The following is a 19347-nucleotide window of genomic DNA, read 5'->3' on the forward strand; positions in this document are numbered from 1 at the left end:
TTCGCAAGTAAATAAAGTATGCTAAACCGGTATACTACTAGGAGGTAGGCCTAGAAAAAACAAGGGGCCATTTTCACAAATCGACGATGTTGTTTGCAGTTTTTCTTTATAAAATATGACAGAGGTCAGAAAGTGCAGCCGCCGACGACGACCGAGCGTCGCTCGGTTGCCTACAGTTCCAACTCGTGGTCGACTCGGCTCCCTGGTGGCCTGCATATCATCGGGTGAATCATCAGGTACGTCGTTCGATCCTCTCAATTCGTCATGCCACGTGCGAGCTTTGGGTGGTCAAATTACATCGTTATGTTAAACGATATTATTCCGCGACGTGTGTTGTAGCAATGGAGATGGAGTAACAATAATTCGGCAAATAATGCCGAAGAGGAAAACCATGACCCAAAACAGAAGTGGGGTCATTGTATAATAATAATAATTATTTTTTAACGATGAATACATTCGGATTTTGAATATGAAGTCGATCACTTCCGCCGAGGAAAAAAAAAAAAAACACAATTATAGTGGTGATAGTAAATACAATTATATCGAATCTCAATTTATTCCCGGTAGCGAACAGATTGAATTGCTTTCATTTATCTCAGCGGTATTTCTGCTTGGTGATTAAGAAATCATAAAACATATCTTTCTTTATTTTCATGGTATTCCAATATGTTTAAAAAATAACTATCCTCAACTTTAAATAACAAATTAAATAAGTCTACTAAACATTGTTGATTTCCCATGGACCCAACAATACCCCAACTATTTCATTAGTAATTGTTTATTTGTAACAGTTTATTTGAAATCCTTGTCCTTTGTTAATTCAATCCTTTTTAAAGTATACACTAACAGTGCATATTCAATATTATAGTAAAACGTCAATACGTAGTTACGAGGCGGTATCAACTAGGCTCATAGTTGTTTACCACGCCAATGATATGAATAAAGCCTATCTTATTAAATAGTATCGCGCCAGCGCATATACAAAAAAAAGTTACAAAGGTTCACATATTTATATTAACGATTTTTTTTTTAAATTTACGAATGAAATAATAAAAATAATTAAATACCGCTCGGCTTATCAATGACGGAGGCATAAAAATGGGGGCGTAGGGTACCATTTTACCAGGGAGATGTAAAATAATTATTTAACAAACATTTAACTGGTTGGTTTTACTGCGTTCGCGTACAATTTATCATTTGGATTTTTTAAGTTATATGTAGGTTATGTTAAATTGTATTTATCAGTGACAACTCTAGGAAATTTACAGCAATTAGTTCTGTATGCCTAAAATAGTAAAATGCTCTAAAATGTCGGAGCTTCTTTTTTGTATTTCTGGTTGTTGAATGTTTTTGTTGGCACCCCCTAACTCTGCAACGATGATATCCATAATGCATCGTATTTCCATTTCACCGTTGTTGATATACTACTAGCTAGAGTAGGTTATTAAAATAATACAATATAACCAAATCTAATATATGGGGGAAAGCTAGCTAGCTTATTTTCACAATGAGTGTACCACAGACTCTTTTCCTTGGCGTATTTTTCCCAGGCCTAGTTACTCTTAGTTTACTAGAGCTGCTGCAGTAGCTATATACTGCATATTCGATATATACAATTACAATATGCCTATAGCATAGCTAGCTAGAAGTCATCGAATGTACTATCTACTTGGGCCTACTGTAACTAGGCCTACATCCCATTTTTTATTTTTTTTTTATGGTGAGTTAAAACCCGTAGCCAAAAAATCAACAATGATGATTGAAAATGAATGAAATCTGATCCATCCATGTGATGCATGCATGCAGCGCACATAACACAGGCACGTTTTGGGCGAATTTATTTGGATCATTCCATATATATAATAGGGAGCCACATGTATTCTACATTTTTATTAAATCGTAATTTATGGATTTTACTTACTCGTTTTAAATTTAATATACTGCGGGCCCAATTTAATATTTATTTATTTATTTCCAAGTACATTAACATTTTGTGTGATTCACTTATTAATGGAACATACAAAAGGTAAAGAAATAGCAGAGGGGATAAACAAGGCAGAACAGCCTGGGTGGGTTTTTATGCTTGCTAGAAAAACAACGTCTAGTAAAATACAGCACCAATTTTTTTCATTCGCGAAAACTATTTTTTATTTTATTTATTTTATTCATTTCGGCAATAAACATAAAATAATAATTACAAAAAAAAACATAAAAATATATATATATATATGAAAAACAAGACACGAGGCCGAGGAAAGACAAAAGCATTAAACAAACGCTGTCACCGGTAAGGTGTGTCTCTCCAACACATAAATAACAAATAACAAGAATATATACAAATATAGTAGACATATCATGAACTAAATCATCATAGGGAATTTAATGTACATATACCGACTGAAAAAAAAAACAAATTGTACACTAATTATTGAAGTCAAGATGCTCCTGCCATCGTAAACGTATGCTATCGTCGTCTTGTAAAAAGAGGGACAGTCCCTTTTCGCTTGGTAATACGATGCAGTTTGTATACACGCGTCGTCGTATACGGATCGTATTTGGATCGTATAATTAGGAAATTGTTTATAAATGATTGTATACGGTTCGTATATGTTTATTATGCGGGCAGGAACTTCCGAATTGACGTATACGTTTCGTATACGAAGTGGACTTCCTGTACGAAACATATACGAAACGTATGTAAATCGTATACGTTCGTATACGGTTTTTTTTACTGCAGTCAATCAAGGCAAAATGCACTCATTTAGTATTGGGTGCGCTTATGTCGACACGAAACTCATCTGTGTCGGCATAAGCGCTCCGAGCAACTGAACGCAACTGACAGGTGCACAAAAAACGTTGACATAAGCTTAGTTCATTTCAGTAACTCTCTTTCAAATGATGATGAATGATATAAAACAAACAAATAAATAATTGTTTGTATATTGCACAGTATGTATTTCTCACTTGTAGTTTAAATTAAAATTACCTAATATAGTGTAACATTAAACACTGCTTAGATGAACTGTTTTATGAGTCAGGGAACTTTATTTTTAGGCTTAGACAAGGTAGATTATTATTACGGATGTTGTGTTTTTTTTTTTTCTTAGTTTGCCGCTGGTAGGATTTTACCGCTTTCTTAAGCTGTTAATTAATTACGACTGGAATGGTTCACCAGTGATAGTTAACTTCAATAATGAGATGACAGGTAATATTCTTTTTTAACTTTCATGTTTTCATCACTTTGGTAATTTTTAACGTCTTGTGTGTGTGTTTGTCTTATGAGTGGATTGTCACCTGTATATCAGGACAGTAAAAAAAAATCACTATTGGTTAACCATGGCAATGTGTTTAAATATATAGTGTAAAAACCCTAATATTGTGCTTTCAGATGTTGATGTCAACATTTACTAGTGTGAATAAGCCATAAAAATCTATTTATAGCAGTTTTAAAATGTGACATATTGATACTGTCAACACTTACTAGTGTGAATACAGTTTAACAATCAGTTTATTGGAGTTTTAGATTCACATGTCTAGAGAGAACAAACTCTAATAATCAGTTCATTACAGTTTCAGATCGTGAAACGTTGAAGAACTATTTTTCAAACAACCGTGCTAACCTACCAGTGTTATTTGTAGTGACTCCTTGGGACAGGGAAGAATCGGTGTGGACCAAAAAATCACCAACAGTACAGGTACTTAAAACTATATTCTATAATAATTTTTTTCGTCTGTAGTTGCATAAACATCGATATTTTACCACATATCATTATTATAGAGCAAGTCAAACGGCCTAGCGGTTAAGGCAGGGGCTCCATTTACCGTACCGTAAAAGCCAACAATATAAGCAAGGGTTCAAGTCAGACTCGCTCCTAGTTCTGCTGGTGGACAAGTCTTCTTGGATAAGGACTATAAACCGTAGGTCCAGTGTACACAGTTGTAACCTGTGTGCACTGGACCTAGTTCATTAATTCAATTCAATAAACTTTATTGTCAAACTCATAAATGACTTGAAACTTTGGCTGAAAGTACACACATTAAAATTGTCTAAAAACATTGTCGCACAAACAGTAAAAAAGAATAAAATCACATAAAACAGAGGACAAGATGTTATATAAAAAAGTTAAAAGAGGACACAAAAAGTACAAATTGAGTTAAAAATACAGATTCAAGATACTTATTGCAGTTATCGTTTCCACCTTAAATTAAAATGCCTCATAGCAGATGGGAGTAAGGATCTACGTAGGCATTCAGTGTTCCAGCGAGGATATGTAATGCGCCCAGACCTGCTTAATTAACGTAATGTACTGGTTAAGGGGGTGACTAACATTCTGACATAATAACTTTAAGTTTATTTGTAAGTACGTTGTTAACAACTTCATCTGATTTCTTAATATCGTTTCCTATTATCTTTTTGGCAGATTTACTTATTCTTTGTACTTTTTTTCATACATTGCTGGTTTAAATTGTTGAACCAAACTATTGCATTAAAAGTTAAAACAGATAAAATAACAGATTCATAAAATAAAGTCAAGATCCTATTGCACACACGAAATTTCTTCAGTCTTCTCAAAAAGTAGTCGTTTATAACAATTTGTGGTAACTGACTTACGCCCGTATTCTTAAACCGGACTTTAGTCGTAGTTCGAGCTAAAATTAAAAAAATGATGTCATTTTAATTCATAAACCGAACTTCAACTAAATCACCGACTAAATCAGGCCAACCTCGACTAAATCGAGACGGATTTTGATCGATTTTTTTAGTCCTGGAGGGGGCAGACTAAATGGTCGACTAAATGGTTTTTAAACGATGTTTATAAAAAAACGTAACAGTCATTGAGTTGTTAAATTGGCCAGATATTGAAGAATGAAATATCTATATTTATATTAGCTTAATTAGATATACATTGGTATAAATTATAATAATGAAAATCATCTTTATTTACAACTGTATACAAATTACATTATTTTCTTCACGCAAGTCCGACTTGAGCTACGTCACACGCCATAGCGACAATGGGAGATGCGGCAATTCACCACGCGATGGAATGTTTAGGGGGCCTAGCGCTTTCTTGTCACGCTATGAAGTGCGTGGTTCGTGGCGATCATACTTTGTTGGGGGCCTAGAAAATTTAAAAGTTACCGTACCGCCATGGTTCCTAAATATATTTTTAAGATTTTATTTGTTGTTAATCAAATATACTTCACTGTTAAATTAATACTGATATTGTTCTAATAATTAACGATTAAAATTGTTTTTCATGTATATAGTCCTGATGCGTAAAAAGTGTTGTAAGAAATGGAAAGTGATATCAATGCGCAAAATTTCGTCTGCTCCTCAAATACTCTCTTGTCATTGGCCAATGTATAGCCTTTGTTACCCAGACGTGTGCAACTCGACTAAAAGCTCGACTTCATTAAGTCAAAAAACTTCGACTACTTCGTTTTTGAATCGAATTTGAAGTAATAGCTCGAACTACGACTTTTCCAAGTCGAACTTCGAACTACGACTAAAGTCCGGTTTAAGAATACGGGCGTACGTGTTTTCCTTCAAATTAAGTTTATCATAGATTACTGTGCCTAAAAGTTACTAACAACTTCCACTTCATCGTTTAATATACATAGCTTAAATTATCATGTGTTTTGTTACCTTTTCTAAAATCAATGATTATTTCTTTAGTCTTGTTAACATTTAATTTTAGATAGTTATTAGAACACCAAGTAGAAAAATAACTGACATTATCAAAATATGACTTAGGTCATCATGTTTTATCAGGCCAACTAGACCGGTGTCATCAGCGTATTTCACAGTAAAGCATTTGGTTAAAACTAGATCATTTGAACATTAAAAATCATTAAAAAATACACTTCTCTCCGAGAAACAACATGGCTTCTTGAGGGGTAGGTCTTGTACCACCTTACTTACAGATGTTATAACTGATTGGTCTAAAATACTTGATGAGCGTTCTCCGCCCCATATCGATGCGATTTTTCTCGATTGGCGGAAAGCTTTTGATCAAATTAGCCATAAGATTCTGTTAAGTAAATTACATAAGTTTGGTATCTGTGATTCAATGCTGAACTGGTTTAAATAAAGATTATACTTGATACTTGATACTTGATGCTTCCCAAGATCTGCCAGTCTGAAACGCCTTAATCTGATGTCCATTAACAATCGTATTGGGTATTTATGTATTAATTTTGTTACCAAATGTATGTACAAATTATATGATGTTAAAGTTTTTAAATATTTATCTATTAATTGCAGACATGTTAATACCGGTAACCTTAGTTGCGCAATAATTTTATAGCCCGGACTGATTTATTTCATAACTCTGTCTTTAATTTTTTTGTTAGACCTTTTAGAGATCTGCCTGCGGATCTCTGCGACCAACTTTTAATTAATATAAACTGTTTTAAGCATAGCCTTAAGAAATATTTTAATAATCTGTTTTAATCTGAACATTATGTATATTTTAAAGATATTTTCTAAATTCTATCTTTTTAAATTAACAATTTTTTATAAAAACCCATTGCTGAATTTTATAGTTTTATCTCAATTTTAATAGAATCCATGTATTATTCATTTTATGTAAGTATTTCGATGTGGAGAGCCTCTCGACAATTATTTTTATTTATAACTTTTAGGTTATCCGGCCTCATTGACTTACTTTTGTATTGTTTTTTTTTGTACTGTTCTGTATATTGGCGAAATAAATGATATGATATGATATGATTAATAGTATATAAGAAAATAAAATAGGAGATAAAACACAACCTTGTGGTGCACCAGTATTGCACATAAGTTTTTCTGAAATATTATCATTAAAACAGACGAATTGTTCCCTATCTTTTAAAAAATCATTGATCCATAAAATAGTAGCTGGATTTATACCCAAGACATTCATTTTCTCCATTAAAATATGAGGTTGCAAAGTGTTAAAAGCGGATGAAAAATCTAAGAATAAAACTCTGGCATACGAATTTGGCCTGTCAACATGATCAAATATTTTATGTAATAAAGTTGTAACTGCATCTTCTACACCCCTTTTGGAACGGTAGGCAAATTGACAGGGATCTAAAAGACTCTCAGTCTCACCATGGATTAAAGAATAGAAGGATATGCATCGACGGTGACATCAAACGATTTTACAACGCGCTTGCCTATACTAAAGCACTGCTGCCAATCAAACATTGAACTCCGTGTCTCTAACCGCGGCCCTCTGCAGAACGCTGCAAATCAACTGCTACATTTTTTTAGACCAAAACGTAACCATGTAGAAATCGTATGCGCAGTCTGAATGTTCTATTGACATGTCTGCGTCGATGATTAATTGACAACAAAAATGTATTGCTGAACAATTCTGTTTTAGTTTCATAACAATCGGACTACGAAAACTTCACTTTCTTACGACTGGTAATTTTAAGTAGTTGGTATTATTAATAAAATATGCAATTTTTATATTTGAATTATCATTATTTGCCTGCCATCTTCTGTCATTAAAAATTGCGTTAATCTATAGAATATTAAATTATGCATTTGACCATGTATGTTGTTAGCGTGTCCGGTGTCCACACATAGAACAATCGTGTTTTAATATATGGCTAAGCAGTGGTTTCTTCATAAATCTCCTTAATTATCGATGTAATTATATTTAAATTTTAGTGCCTGGTGATTGGCTAGTGGTTATGTCATCATCATCACATCCAATCACCGGGCCTAATTGAATGAAAACAGCGATCCCTGATCCGGGATTGGCTGGCTATGTATAGTTGCGATACGTTACCTAGCGGTCGTTTTGAAAAGTACACGCAGGGCAAATAATTAATCACGAACAAACGAAGTACCTATTATTATTCACACGTACACAAGAAGTAAGACAACGGTGAGGAGATCATGATTACACGTTGTATCTACTACACTTAAGATTAGCCTAGGCCTACCTAGGCAGTATCAATGTCGCCAAATCATATGGTTTACTAGTAAGCCTAAGGCCTAGGCCTAGTATCCTTGCTGATTTTGTAATTTTAATGTAGGCTGAGACAACAAATAAATAGTTATTGTCTCAGATGTAGGGCTACTACAGGTCATAAAATGCTACTTTAATGTCATTAAAAACATTAGCGTAGATCAATTGCGGCAGAAACCTATACTAATTACAATTATAGCATATACAATTCTAGGCCAATAACAATATAGGCCTAGTATTGTTTTTATCTGGTATATTGATGAAGTAGGCCTACGCGCAGGGTCTTCACAATAACATATCAATGTAATTTAATAACTGTTTTCAATAAACATAATACTCAGTGGCGTGAGGCAGAGGCCTGAAGCCACTTGTTTAGGAAACCTAAGTGGCCCTCCAAGTTTCAAAGATCGAGGCCTCGGACGTACGTTTTTAGCATTTTCGACATATTTTATGCCTGTTCCTCTGGGCACTGCTCATGGGGGCCCCAAGCTTCTGTTTAGCCAGTGAGCGCAAATAGCCGTTACGCCACTGATTATACTGTTCAAATATGAATGAATACATACAGTGCAACAAAGAACGCGCGAAAGAAGCCAACAAGGAATGTCGTTGCACATGTGCAGTAAACAATATATTAGGCACGCGACCGTTTCGTTGTTACCATGCGGTTAATTAAACCAAAGAATATTCTTTGATTAAACTGTAACATTGTGGGCGGGCCGCGGTCTGTCGGCGAGAGTCAAGGAACCCTTGATCTCACGTCGATGCATATCCTTCTATTCTTTAATCCATGGTCTCACTTAAAATCTCATTCTTAATTAATTTTTCTAAAATCTCTAACAGCAGTTATGGTAATGGGCCTATAGTCATTGAGAACTTTAGGTTTATTATTCTTTGACAGGGGGTGAATTAAGGATTTTTTTCCAGATTCTAGGAATTTCAAATGTACAGTACGCAGTGACCAGTTGAACAACGACGAAAACACTTGCGAGAGTTGCTCATTGCACTCTTTTAGCACCTTTCCACTGACTTTATCCGGCCCTACTGCTTTCTTAATGTTAATTTTCCCAAACATGAACTTGACATCAGATGTGTCAACCACCACAGGCTTGTCATGTAATCCACTATCTACTATCTCGTTAACAGTTTGAGATCTTTTTGCACTAAAGTCCTTGTCGTCAAACCGAGTGTAGAAAGAGTTATACTCGCTCACCATTTTTTTGCCATTTCCTGCTGTAATATTATTACCCATCTTATTTCCATAAACTGTCATGCTGGCATACTATTCCATACCTGCTTGCTGTTTCCAGACTTAAACTTTGCCTCCACTTTTTTTCCATACTGTTTCTTTAATACTGCTAGCTACTTTTTTTAATTCCTTCTGTATTTTTCTCCTTTCATCGTGCATGGTTAGCACATTTTTGCTTTCTTTGCACTAATTTCTTAATATTCCATTTAACCAAGGTTTATTATTAGGGAACAACTTCATTTTCCTTTCCTTAATAATACTTCCAACACAAAAATCAATGTATCCGGATATCGCGTCTGTCGCATCATGAATTGTAGCACCTTCCAAAAAAATATTCCAGTCGGTAGATTCAAAGCATCCTTTTAACTGTTCAATGTTTTCGTAGGACCACTCTTTTACAGACCTGATAATAGGTTTAATTGCCTTTATTCTCTGAACATATTTAGGCATCAGGTGAACAGAGTTATGGTCAGAAGCGCCAATTCCTGGTTTTATTATGCATTTATAAGCCTTAGTAACATTGCCATAGCATTTATCGAGAATGTTCTCACCTCTAGTAGGTTTGTCTACATACTGGTGGTAGTGTGGTACTGCTTTATTTAGTTCGGACTGATTAAAGTCGCCTGCAATGATTATAACCGCGTCAGGTGAGTCATTCTCCATGTCTCTAATATTAGATCATGTAAATAATCAGCTGAGTTTTTCACAATTGCTGAGGTGGTAATGTATATGGCAGTAATAAAAATCATAGGAAATTCCCTTGGGAGATAATAAGGCCTAAGATAAGAGAGAGCGTAAGTACTTCGATATCCGGTGAACAGTATTGTCTGAAAATGCTTACATTAGAGCACCAGCGGTTATTTATATAAATACATACACCTCCCCCACATTCCTTAAGCGCATGTGGTGTCCTATCTCCTCGTACACATGTAAAACCATCAATATGGCTGTAACTTTGAGTGTCCTTATTTGGTTGGAACCATGTTTCTGTCACAACCATTAAACTTACATCTCTGTAGTCATTCAAGGTAGATACCTTAGTCGTAAGTTCATCCAGCTTCTCCCCGACAGAATGAGCATTGAACATTATGATCGAAGGAAGCGGTGGATTGAAGGTTCTACGCTTCAGTCTTTGACGCGGGCTTCCTGATAGATAATAGGCTAACCTGCAGTGATTTTAGGGCCTGACTACTGTACACCAATCTCCTTGATACTGCACTTAAACACATCTAGAAATCACAGAAATCCACAAGACAGAGAAACACAAGTCACCGATATAGTTTGTCAAACATCAACAATCAACAAAAATCAATCAAAAAAGCGACTTAGACAACATTTATGCAGAGTGTGGACAAACACGTCGCTAACACCGGTGAACTTGTACGGAAAATAGACCCTGTATCAAGAGGATTACAACCTATCTGATAGGACAGTGATTAATTGGACACATGTGCCTAAAGACATACAACAAAAAATATCGATGAACAAACCAAGGCATGAACTATGAGGCATGATTACAGAATAATTATAAAAGATACAGTTAAGACTTTCCACATTAAAATACACAAACATAATAATGTTTAATGTAAAAATATGTATCGAAAGTTAAAAGGTTAAAATAATATATAAAATTCAACTGATATACAAATTTTGCATCAAGCTAGAATACCATGAACATGTTTTAAAATTTCACCAATATTGGTTTTGATGTTTTTCATTCAAAATTATTGTCAGCTACTTCCAATTCTGTTGTTGATTGAAGAGTTTAGTTTTTTTAAACATCCTCTTGTCTTGATGATGTATTGATGGAAATACTGTATACTGCTTTTAGACACATTGCAGAACTCCAGTTTTGAATTTTCTCATTTTTATACATTTTCTGTGTATGTTATTTGAGGTAAAGCTATTTTAAATAGTCAAGAAAAATTATGCAATCTCCAATTATAAATATTTTTTTATATATTAAATATTTTGTAATATGGCTGAACATAATGGGGTAGATAAACGGATGGCCCAATGGTATTAAGTATACCTTGTATAACACTAATGCAATTACTATTGTTCTTATTGGCAATAAAGAAATCTGAAAGCTTCAAATGACAGAGATGGCAATTCAATGACATATTTACAGACTATGTAATGACTCTTCATTCACATTCCTCTTTTTGAGGAATTTATTTATAAATAATAATAATAATATCCTGGATTGATCTTTTTAACATTTTTTTAATACCAATTACCAATACATTAAAATTGAATGAGAAAATTGGATATAATTACACCAAAGCGGTGTGTAACGGTAGTCGTGTCGAGGGCCAAGACAATAACGATGGCACACAATGATTCAATGTACAAAATATAATATTTATTCAATCAAAAAGTAATATTATAAAACAATGTGAAACGTAGTGATTCTGACTGATGTTATAGTCTCAAGAATCAATACCCGAACTAACTAACTTAACTACAAAACATATATTTATATTAAGGGGACAGGAAGGATGACTAATTAAATGGTACCACATCCTGATTGACTTTCCTTGGAAGACCCACCTCAGGAATGTAGTGTTCCAAGTTAAGTAGACATCGGGGAGAGTAAGGGGTGAATAGCCTGTGTGACTAATAGGGTTTGGTCCCACCATGTTACATTCCCCCGCTCGTCAATGCGAAGCCGTGTCTTCGAAACCAACGAGTCACTGAGCCAAAAATGTATTGAGAAACAAACTTAACTACGAACATCTTATAAATCTAAACAAAAGAAAACGTAACGCAAATCGTCACAAATCAATAAATCGGCAAACGTGGCAAAACATACAAAAGTAAAAGTAAAATTGGTAAAAGTTCTCAGATTAAAAGTCATAATAATAATATAACGCGTTCATAATAATATATAGCTCAGCAAACATGTTCAGTTGAAAATGAAAGTCAGCAGGTCATAAATGTAGTAACTCCTGTATTTACTCCTGATGGATCCATCAATCAGCTGTTGCCTAGAAACAAGTTGACCTGCTTCCCAAAATTCAGTTCATAACAAAAAAAATTGGAGAACGACATAACTGCAGTTGACTGTCCACTATATCTTGAAGAAAATCTTTAAAAAGTGTACATTTCTGGATTCAAGTTTCTCATCAATACGAGGAATAAAGTGAAATAGTTTATCAATAAGTAATTCTCATGTAAGTGTTAAAAGTTTCTTGTGATCCATTATAATTAACTTCATTCAGAGAACATAGTTGTGAAAAGCTTCTTGTACCCAATGGGCAGGAGGGGAGAACCAATAAAACACAATTCAACATACACATCATCATGACAGTGGCAGTAAACTTAATACTACATTTAACTAAATCCAATCTGATAAGCAAATAACAAGATGAAATTGATTTTACAAAATTATTGAAAAAGGCACTCTTAACTACTGTACATGTACATAAGGTGTAAAAATAAAGTATCCTAACATAATTAGATTCGAGACAAAGCATCAGCATTAGTATTATGTGATCCTTTCTTATATTGAACAGTAAAACTATAAGGCTGTAAAGTCAAACTCCATCTAGTAAGACGAGGATTTGTAGTTTTCATTTGATCCAGCCATTTAATAGCTTTGTGATCTGTTTGTACTATAAAGGGCCGACCATATAGATAAACATGAAATTGTCGTATGGCCCACAAAATAGCTAAGCATTCTTTTTCCATAATCCCATAGTTTTCTTCACACGGAGTTAATTTCTTACTTAAATAGGCAACAGGGTGTTCATGTTCATTATCGTCACATTGGGTCAAGACTGCGCCGATAGCTTTATTGCTAGCGTCACATTGTAGGATAAATTGTTTATCAAAATTTGGGCTTACTAATACAGAGGAATCGGTCAATTTTGTTTGTAAGGTTCTAAAGGAAGTTTCCATTTGCTCCGACCAGTTAACATTATTAGGGGATGATTTCCGAGTGGCCTCAGTCAGGGGGAGCGCAATTTGGGAAAAGTCAGGGATGAATTTCCGATAATAATTAGCAAGGCCTAAGAATGCCCGGATATTGGTTTTGGTTATGGGGCGGGGATAGTTCTGTAAAGCAGATAATTTATCCGGACTGGGTCTTACTAGGCCGTTTCCAATTACATGACCCAAATATGACACAGTTTCCTGGGCTATCTCACACTTAGTAGGTTTTACTGTGAGGCCTGCTGCGTTTATCCTATCTAGTACTTCAGTTATGTGGAGTAAGTGGGAATTCCAGTCGGTACTAAATATTGCAATGTCATCTAAATAAGCACGGGCAAAACATTCAGTGCCCCTTAGAATGTTATCAATTAGTCTCTGAAATGTACCTGGGCTATTAGCCATGCCAAATGGCATAACTTTGTATTGGTATTGGCCCCATGGTGTAATAAATGCAGACTTAAGTTTAGCTTCATCAGTCAGAGCTATTTGGTAATACCCTTGTGTTAGATCAAGTTTAGTAATGAATTTGGCATTACCGACCTTATCAATGATATCATCTATACGGGGCATAGGGTATGGGTCAATAATGGTGATTTTGTTTAATTCCCTGTAATCGGTACAAATACGTAGTGATACATCCGGTTTTGGAACAGAAACAATGGGGGCAGCCCATGGGCTTGTCGATGGTTCAATGATACCATTATCATGCATGTGTTGTATTTGTAATTTGACTGGGTCTTCTAATGCATAAGGGATTCTATAGGCTTTTTGTCTTATTGGGGTATCTGTTGTCGTACGGACTTCATGTTTTACCATATCTGTTCTACCTGGGATATCTGTAAACATAAATCGTTTTGAGTAGAAGATATGGTGAAGGTCATCTTTCTGGGAAGGGGTAAGATAGCCCGGGATATCAATGTCTTTATAGGATTGGGCCTGGGAAGTGGCGGGGCCTGGTGGCTCAGGGGGAAACCAATCGTCTGGATCTGGGTCAGGGGCAGTGTACATACAATCATTGTTCTGTTTCTGTGGACGTTCGTTGTATAATCGTAGTAAATTAATGTGGTATGTTTTGTGTTTGTTACCAACTAGTATTTCATAATTAACATCACTTACAACTTTAGAGATAGGATAGGGACCTTGCCATTTTAAGTGAAAATGTATGATAACTTAAAATCAATTAGGCTAATAACAGAATGTACCTTAACTACAATATAAGTAATATTGAGAATTATAATACAATTATCAACAAGAATTATTAAAGTATAAAATAAATGCCACTGTCAGTATGAAAGTATATGCTAATTAGAGTGTAGATTGGTTACTCACCCTTTACTTGTGTTGCTCTTTGTACGTCTCTGCTCCTTTGCGTTTGTTGTTTCCAAGAGTGTAGAATGGTTACTACTCACTCTTTACTTGTGTTGCTCTCTGTGTTCGTCTGTGTTCCTTTGTGTTCCTTGTTGTTGTGTCCAAGAGTGTAGATTGGTTACTACTCACTCTTTACTTGTGTTGAAAAACAAAATCCGTTTCGGAAATAAAAATCAGCTTCCTTTCAAATTCTACAGCTTGGTCGACTGTATAAATTTACTTTTTCTTCGTGAGTTCGTAAAAACCGCTGCCACCATGTAACGGTAGTCGTGTCGAGGGCCAAGACAATAACGATGGCACACAATGATTCAATGTACAAAATATAATATTTATTCAATCAAAAAGTAATATTATAAAACAATGTGAAACGTAGTGATTCTGACTGATGTTATAGTCTCAAGAATCAATACCCGAACTAACTAACTTAACTACAAAACATATATTTATATTAAGGGGACAGGAAGGATGACTAATTAAATGGTACCACATCCTGATTGACTTTCCTTGGAAGACCCACCTCAGGAATGTAGTGTTCCAAGTTAAGTAGACATCGGGGAGAGTAAGGGGTGAATAGCCTGTGTGACTAATAGGGTTTGGTCCCACCATGTTACACGGTGACAAGATCAGATTAGTTGTATATATATTTTCTTAGAACTAGTTGAGCCATTAGGGTGTTAATTTGTATTTTAGTTATTAGTTATAGGCAATTATTAAATGTCAATGACTTGCGCTAAATCTTTATTTTATTCCCTTGTTTGCAATGTCGACTGGGGCAAGAGTTCAATTTAAATGAATCTGTGTATTGCGAATGTTATTGTACTTCCATTAGGAACAACAATAAATTTGTCATGGATATTAATAAATACCGCCAGGAGAGCGCTCTTGATGATAATGTGATGAAAGTGAAAGCATATCGTCCCCAGCAGTTTAACAACATTTTTTTTATTATTTTAAGTACTAAAGGTGAAATTAAGGGCAGAAAGATTTGGGTTGCTGATTGAAATTAGAAAATGCAAACAAACTTTATCAAAATATTTCCATTTTTATCAAATTAAACTCATAAATTAAATTGCTACAGCTATCAAACCATCAGCTACTTTTATGATGTATCGCAACAGATAAACGAATATTTGCCCTGATTGGTGACACAATTTATAAGCTTTGTTCCCACTGGATCTGGGTCTGGATGAATACTGGCGAAGGACCACTTGGGTATATGCGCCAGGGGGGTGCGTCTCTCGGTGTGCAAACATCATACTTAACTGAATTTATTTTATTTTATTTTTTTATTTATTTATTAACTTCACAAAACTGACCAAACAATGACGAAAAAACAAACAAACCAACATCCATATATTAATATACATAAATCGATTGCTGCATTAAATTGAAGCCCATGACTTGGCAGTACATGCTATTAGGTGGTGCAATAGTGATTGTGCAATCCTCTAAAGTTTGTCCACAGTGTTGATTTAAAGTACATTCCGTGCTCTTACAGTACGCAGAAAAAAAGAATATTTGTATTTGTCTATTGAGTATCTCGCATTTGACAATTTAAAATTATTGGAGTTTCGTAACACTCTTGTATGAATATTACTTGTGTATGGTGGTAGTATTATGGCTGTTCTTCCATGCCATGTTTTGTATAGAAGAGATTGTCTGGCAACAAATCTTCTATGTTGAAGAAGTGGCCATTTTAACTGTTTATTAATCTCTGTAATGCTACTATTTCTGTCATAATTTTTTGTCACATATCTGGCTGCTTTGTTTTGAATTGATTGTATTTTATTAATTTGTTTTAGTTGATATGGATCCCATACTGTCTGCGCATATTTGAGTGTTGGCCAAACAAATGTCGTGTATGATTTATTTTTAATTTCAACAGAACAATTGTGAAAATTTCTTCTTAACATGTTTAATGTATTATTTGCTTTTTTTGTAATCTTGTCAATGTGGGCTCCCCATGTTAGGTTATGGGTAAGTTCCACTCCAAGGTATCTAAGTTGTTTTGTTGATTGAAGTGTAACATGCATTGTATATTCGTACTGTTGATTATTTTTTCTGTTATTTTAAAGCCCCCTTCCCTACGTTTTTTAAATCTAATTTAAGATCACAAACTATATTTAATGTAAAAATAATACTATATGGTCCTATTGTGATAACTTTTTTTGTCTTTAAACGGTTAAAAATGTGAAAAATAAGTCTATTCTAATAATTATAGCGGCCCGCTATAAATCCCAAAATGCATTGCGCGCGGATTGATTTTGTTTTTCACCTGTAATTCGCCCACTTTTTGATCGATCGTGAGACCAAAACAAATGGAAGACTCCTAACTTTTCAGCGAAAATACCGGGTTTTCCCCAATTTGTATCAACGGAGTCTGGCAAAAATAGAAAGACAATTAATGCAGCAACTATACAACGTCAGGCTAGGTATATAGCTAGCGTATGATGTTCGTACGTTACCGATGTTTACCAGAGGCCTACAAAACTAAGCCTATAGCTAAGCTAGGCCTAAGACCGTCCACGAGAGGTCAGTCGCCGCGAGCTACTTAGGTATAGTGCATTGTTTCTCACTTTTTATCATAATTTACCATAAAACGTACATTTAAGACAAGGAATGACATGGTTTAATGTTTTTAAAGTGATATATATGTATTATTTTCCAAAAAACGTCCAAAATTGCAGGGAAGGGGTCTTTATTTACTTGGCATTTGTTGGGATTAAATTTCATTTGCCATTTTTCAGACCATGCCACTACTTTATCAAGATCTTTTTGGAGTTGCTTGGCATCATTGTTATTTTCGACAGATTTAAATAAAATACAATCATCAGCAAATAATTTCATTTCCGACGTAATATTTTCTGTAATGTCGTTAATGTAAAGTAAAAACATGAGAGGTCCTAAAACTGTACCCTGTTTTACTCCTGATTGTACGTTTACTTTATTGGATGTGTATCCATCCATAACTACCGATTGGGGCCTATCAACTAACCATGATTTTATCCAATTATGTGTACAACCTCTTATTCCATAATAATTAACTTTGTATAAAAGCCTTTGATGAGGAACCGTATCAAATGCTTTTGAAAAATCAAGTACTATACAATCGGTGATTTTCTTTACATCCATGTTTTTTGTTAATATTTCTATTGTGTTAATAAATTGAGATTCACAACTATGGCCTTGTCTGAATCCATGTTGATTAATGTTTATTATGATTAATTTCTTTTTTCTAGGTGATCCATAACATTACTAAATATTAAATTTCCCTTAACTTTACAAGTCACAAATGTAAGAGACACAGGCCTATAATTAACTGGTAATGATCTATCACCTTTTTTAAATAAGGCTGTTACATTTGCTTGCTTCCAATCATGTGGCACTTCCCCTTCCTCTAAAGACTGCTGAAATATTTTAGTTAGGATGGGTGCCACAAGATCTGCATGGTCTTTAATAATTTGCGTCGGAATCATATCTATACCAATTGCTTTTTTTGGGATTAAGTTTACTTAATAGTTTGAATATTCCATCTGTATTAATTTTAATTTCAGGCATCTTTGGATATGGACTTTGGCCTTTGTCGGGAATATTCCTAGTATCTTCGTTGGTAAATACTTTCTGAAATTGTTTAGATAACATTTCTGCTTTATCCTTTCCTTCAGTTGCAAATTTACCATTTGTTTGCAGAGATGAGATTCCAACTCTATCTCGCCTTAGACCCTTTACGAATGTATATAGTTTTTTAAGTGCACCACCACTATTTTCAATTTCATCGAACAAGCTTTCGACATACTGGTCATATGCCTTTTTAATTTCGATTTTTATTGTTTTTTGGATACTTCTATACTGTCCCCAATCCTTAGCTAGTTTTGTTGTTTTGGGTTTTCTATATTTTTTTCTTCTAATGCTCATAAGTTTTTTAACTTTATAGTTGATCCATGGTAGATTAGATTTATTACAGTCTATTTCTATCTTTTCTAGTTACGTTATATCCATTTGGAAACACTTCTGAATCAGTATAGTAGAATCCAAGTGTGATTCTGTACCCATTATGATATCAGCATTATGCTCTTTTAATATTAATATTGTATCTAGTTCGGCTTGTTTATGTTTACTCTTTAGTCCTTGACAATTTATTGTCATTATTTTTATTTTCTTCTACTTGATTTTCTTGTTATTGTTTTACTTTTAGTGTTTGTATTTTTAAATGATTGGTCAATTTGTGGTTGATTGTCATTTATATTTGTATTTGCTAGCGTACTACTATCATTGAGTGAGGAATATGAGTTTTCACTTTCGAATGACTCCTCAAAGAAACTGTTTGAGAAATTTGGTAAGCTACATTTTTAACAGATCCACGAGAATGTTTTACCTTGTAAATTATTATATTCTTTAGTTGTTAGTCCTATACATTTAATGTGAAGCCATGATTCACATTCGTCACAATTTATCGCTTTGTGATTACAAGCTACGGTTTTCTCACATACCCCACGAGGATGTTTAATGGGACCTGGGTTAGTTTCAATGTCTCCTGCTAGAATTATTATTATTAGAATAAGAGATGTCTTTGGATGTTCGTTTGGAGGAGACGGAAAGAAGACATATCTCTTTTTCATTGTATTAAGTTCATTTGCAACAGAATTTAGATTTCCGATTCCATTTAGATGTTCGATTCCATTATTTTCACTAACAGTATTATGCCTACCTTTTCTTTGATTTGGCCAGCAGTTTATACATAGGACAACCTGACCAAAATTGAAGCTAGAATTGTTATGCAGTGACGATAATGTATACTACTGATATTAACTTGATTTAGCTTAGGCC

The 19347-nt window shown here is 34.4% G+C and overlaps 1 protein-coding gene across 1 annotated transcript in view; it reads left to right on the top strand.

The window, feature by feature from the left end:
• Positions 1-19347, top strand: part of LOC140062615 (nucleolar protein 6-like) — a 118176-nt gene that overhangs the window by 46832 nt on the left and 51997 nt on the right. Inside the window, exons 18-19 of the mRNA XM_072108905.1 lie at positions 3108-3205; positions 3571-3695. Coding sequence (XP_071965006.1) covers positions 3108-3205; positions 3571-3695 — 223 coding nt within the window. The remainder of the gene's footprint in view (positions 1-3107; positions 3206-3570; positions 3696-19347) is intronic.

This window comes from Antedon mediterranea, chromosome 11 (assembly GCF_964355755.1).
Source record: "Antedon mediterranea chromosome 11, ecAntMedi1.1, whole genome shotgun sequence".
Lineage (NCBI taxonomy): Eukaryota > Metazoa > Echinodermata > Crinoidea > Comatulida > Antedonidae > Antedon > Antedon mediterranea.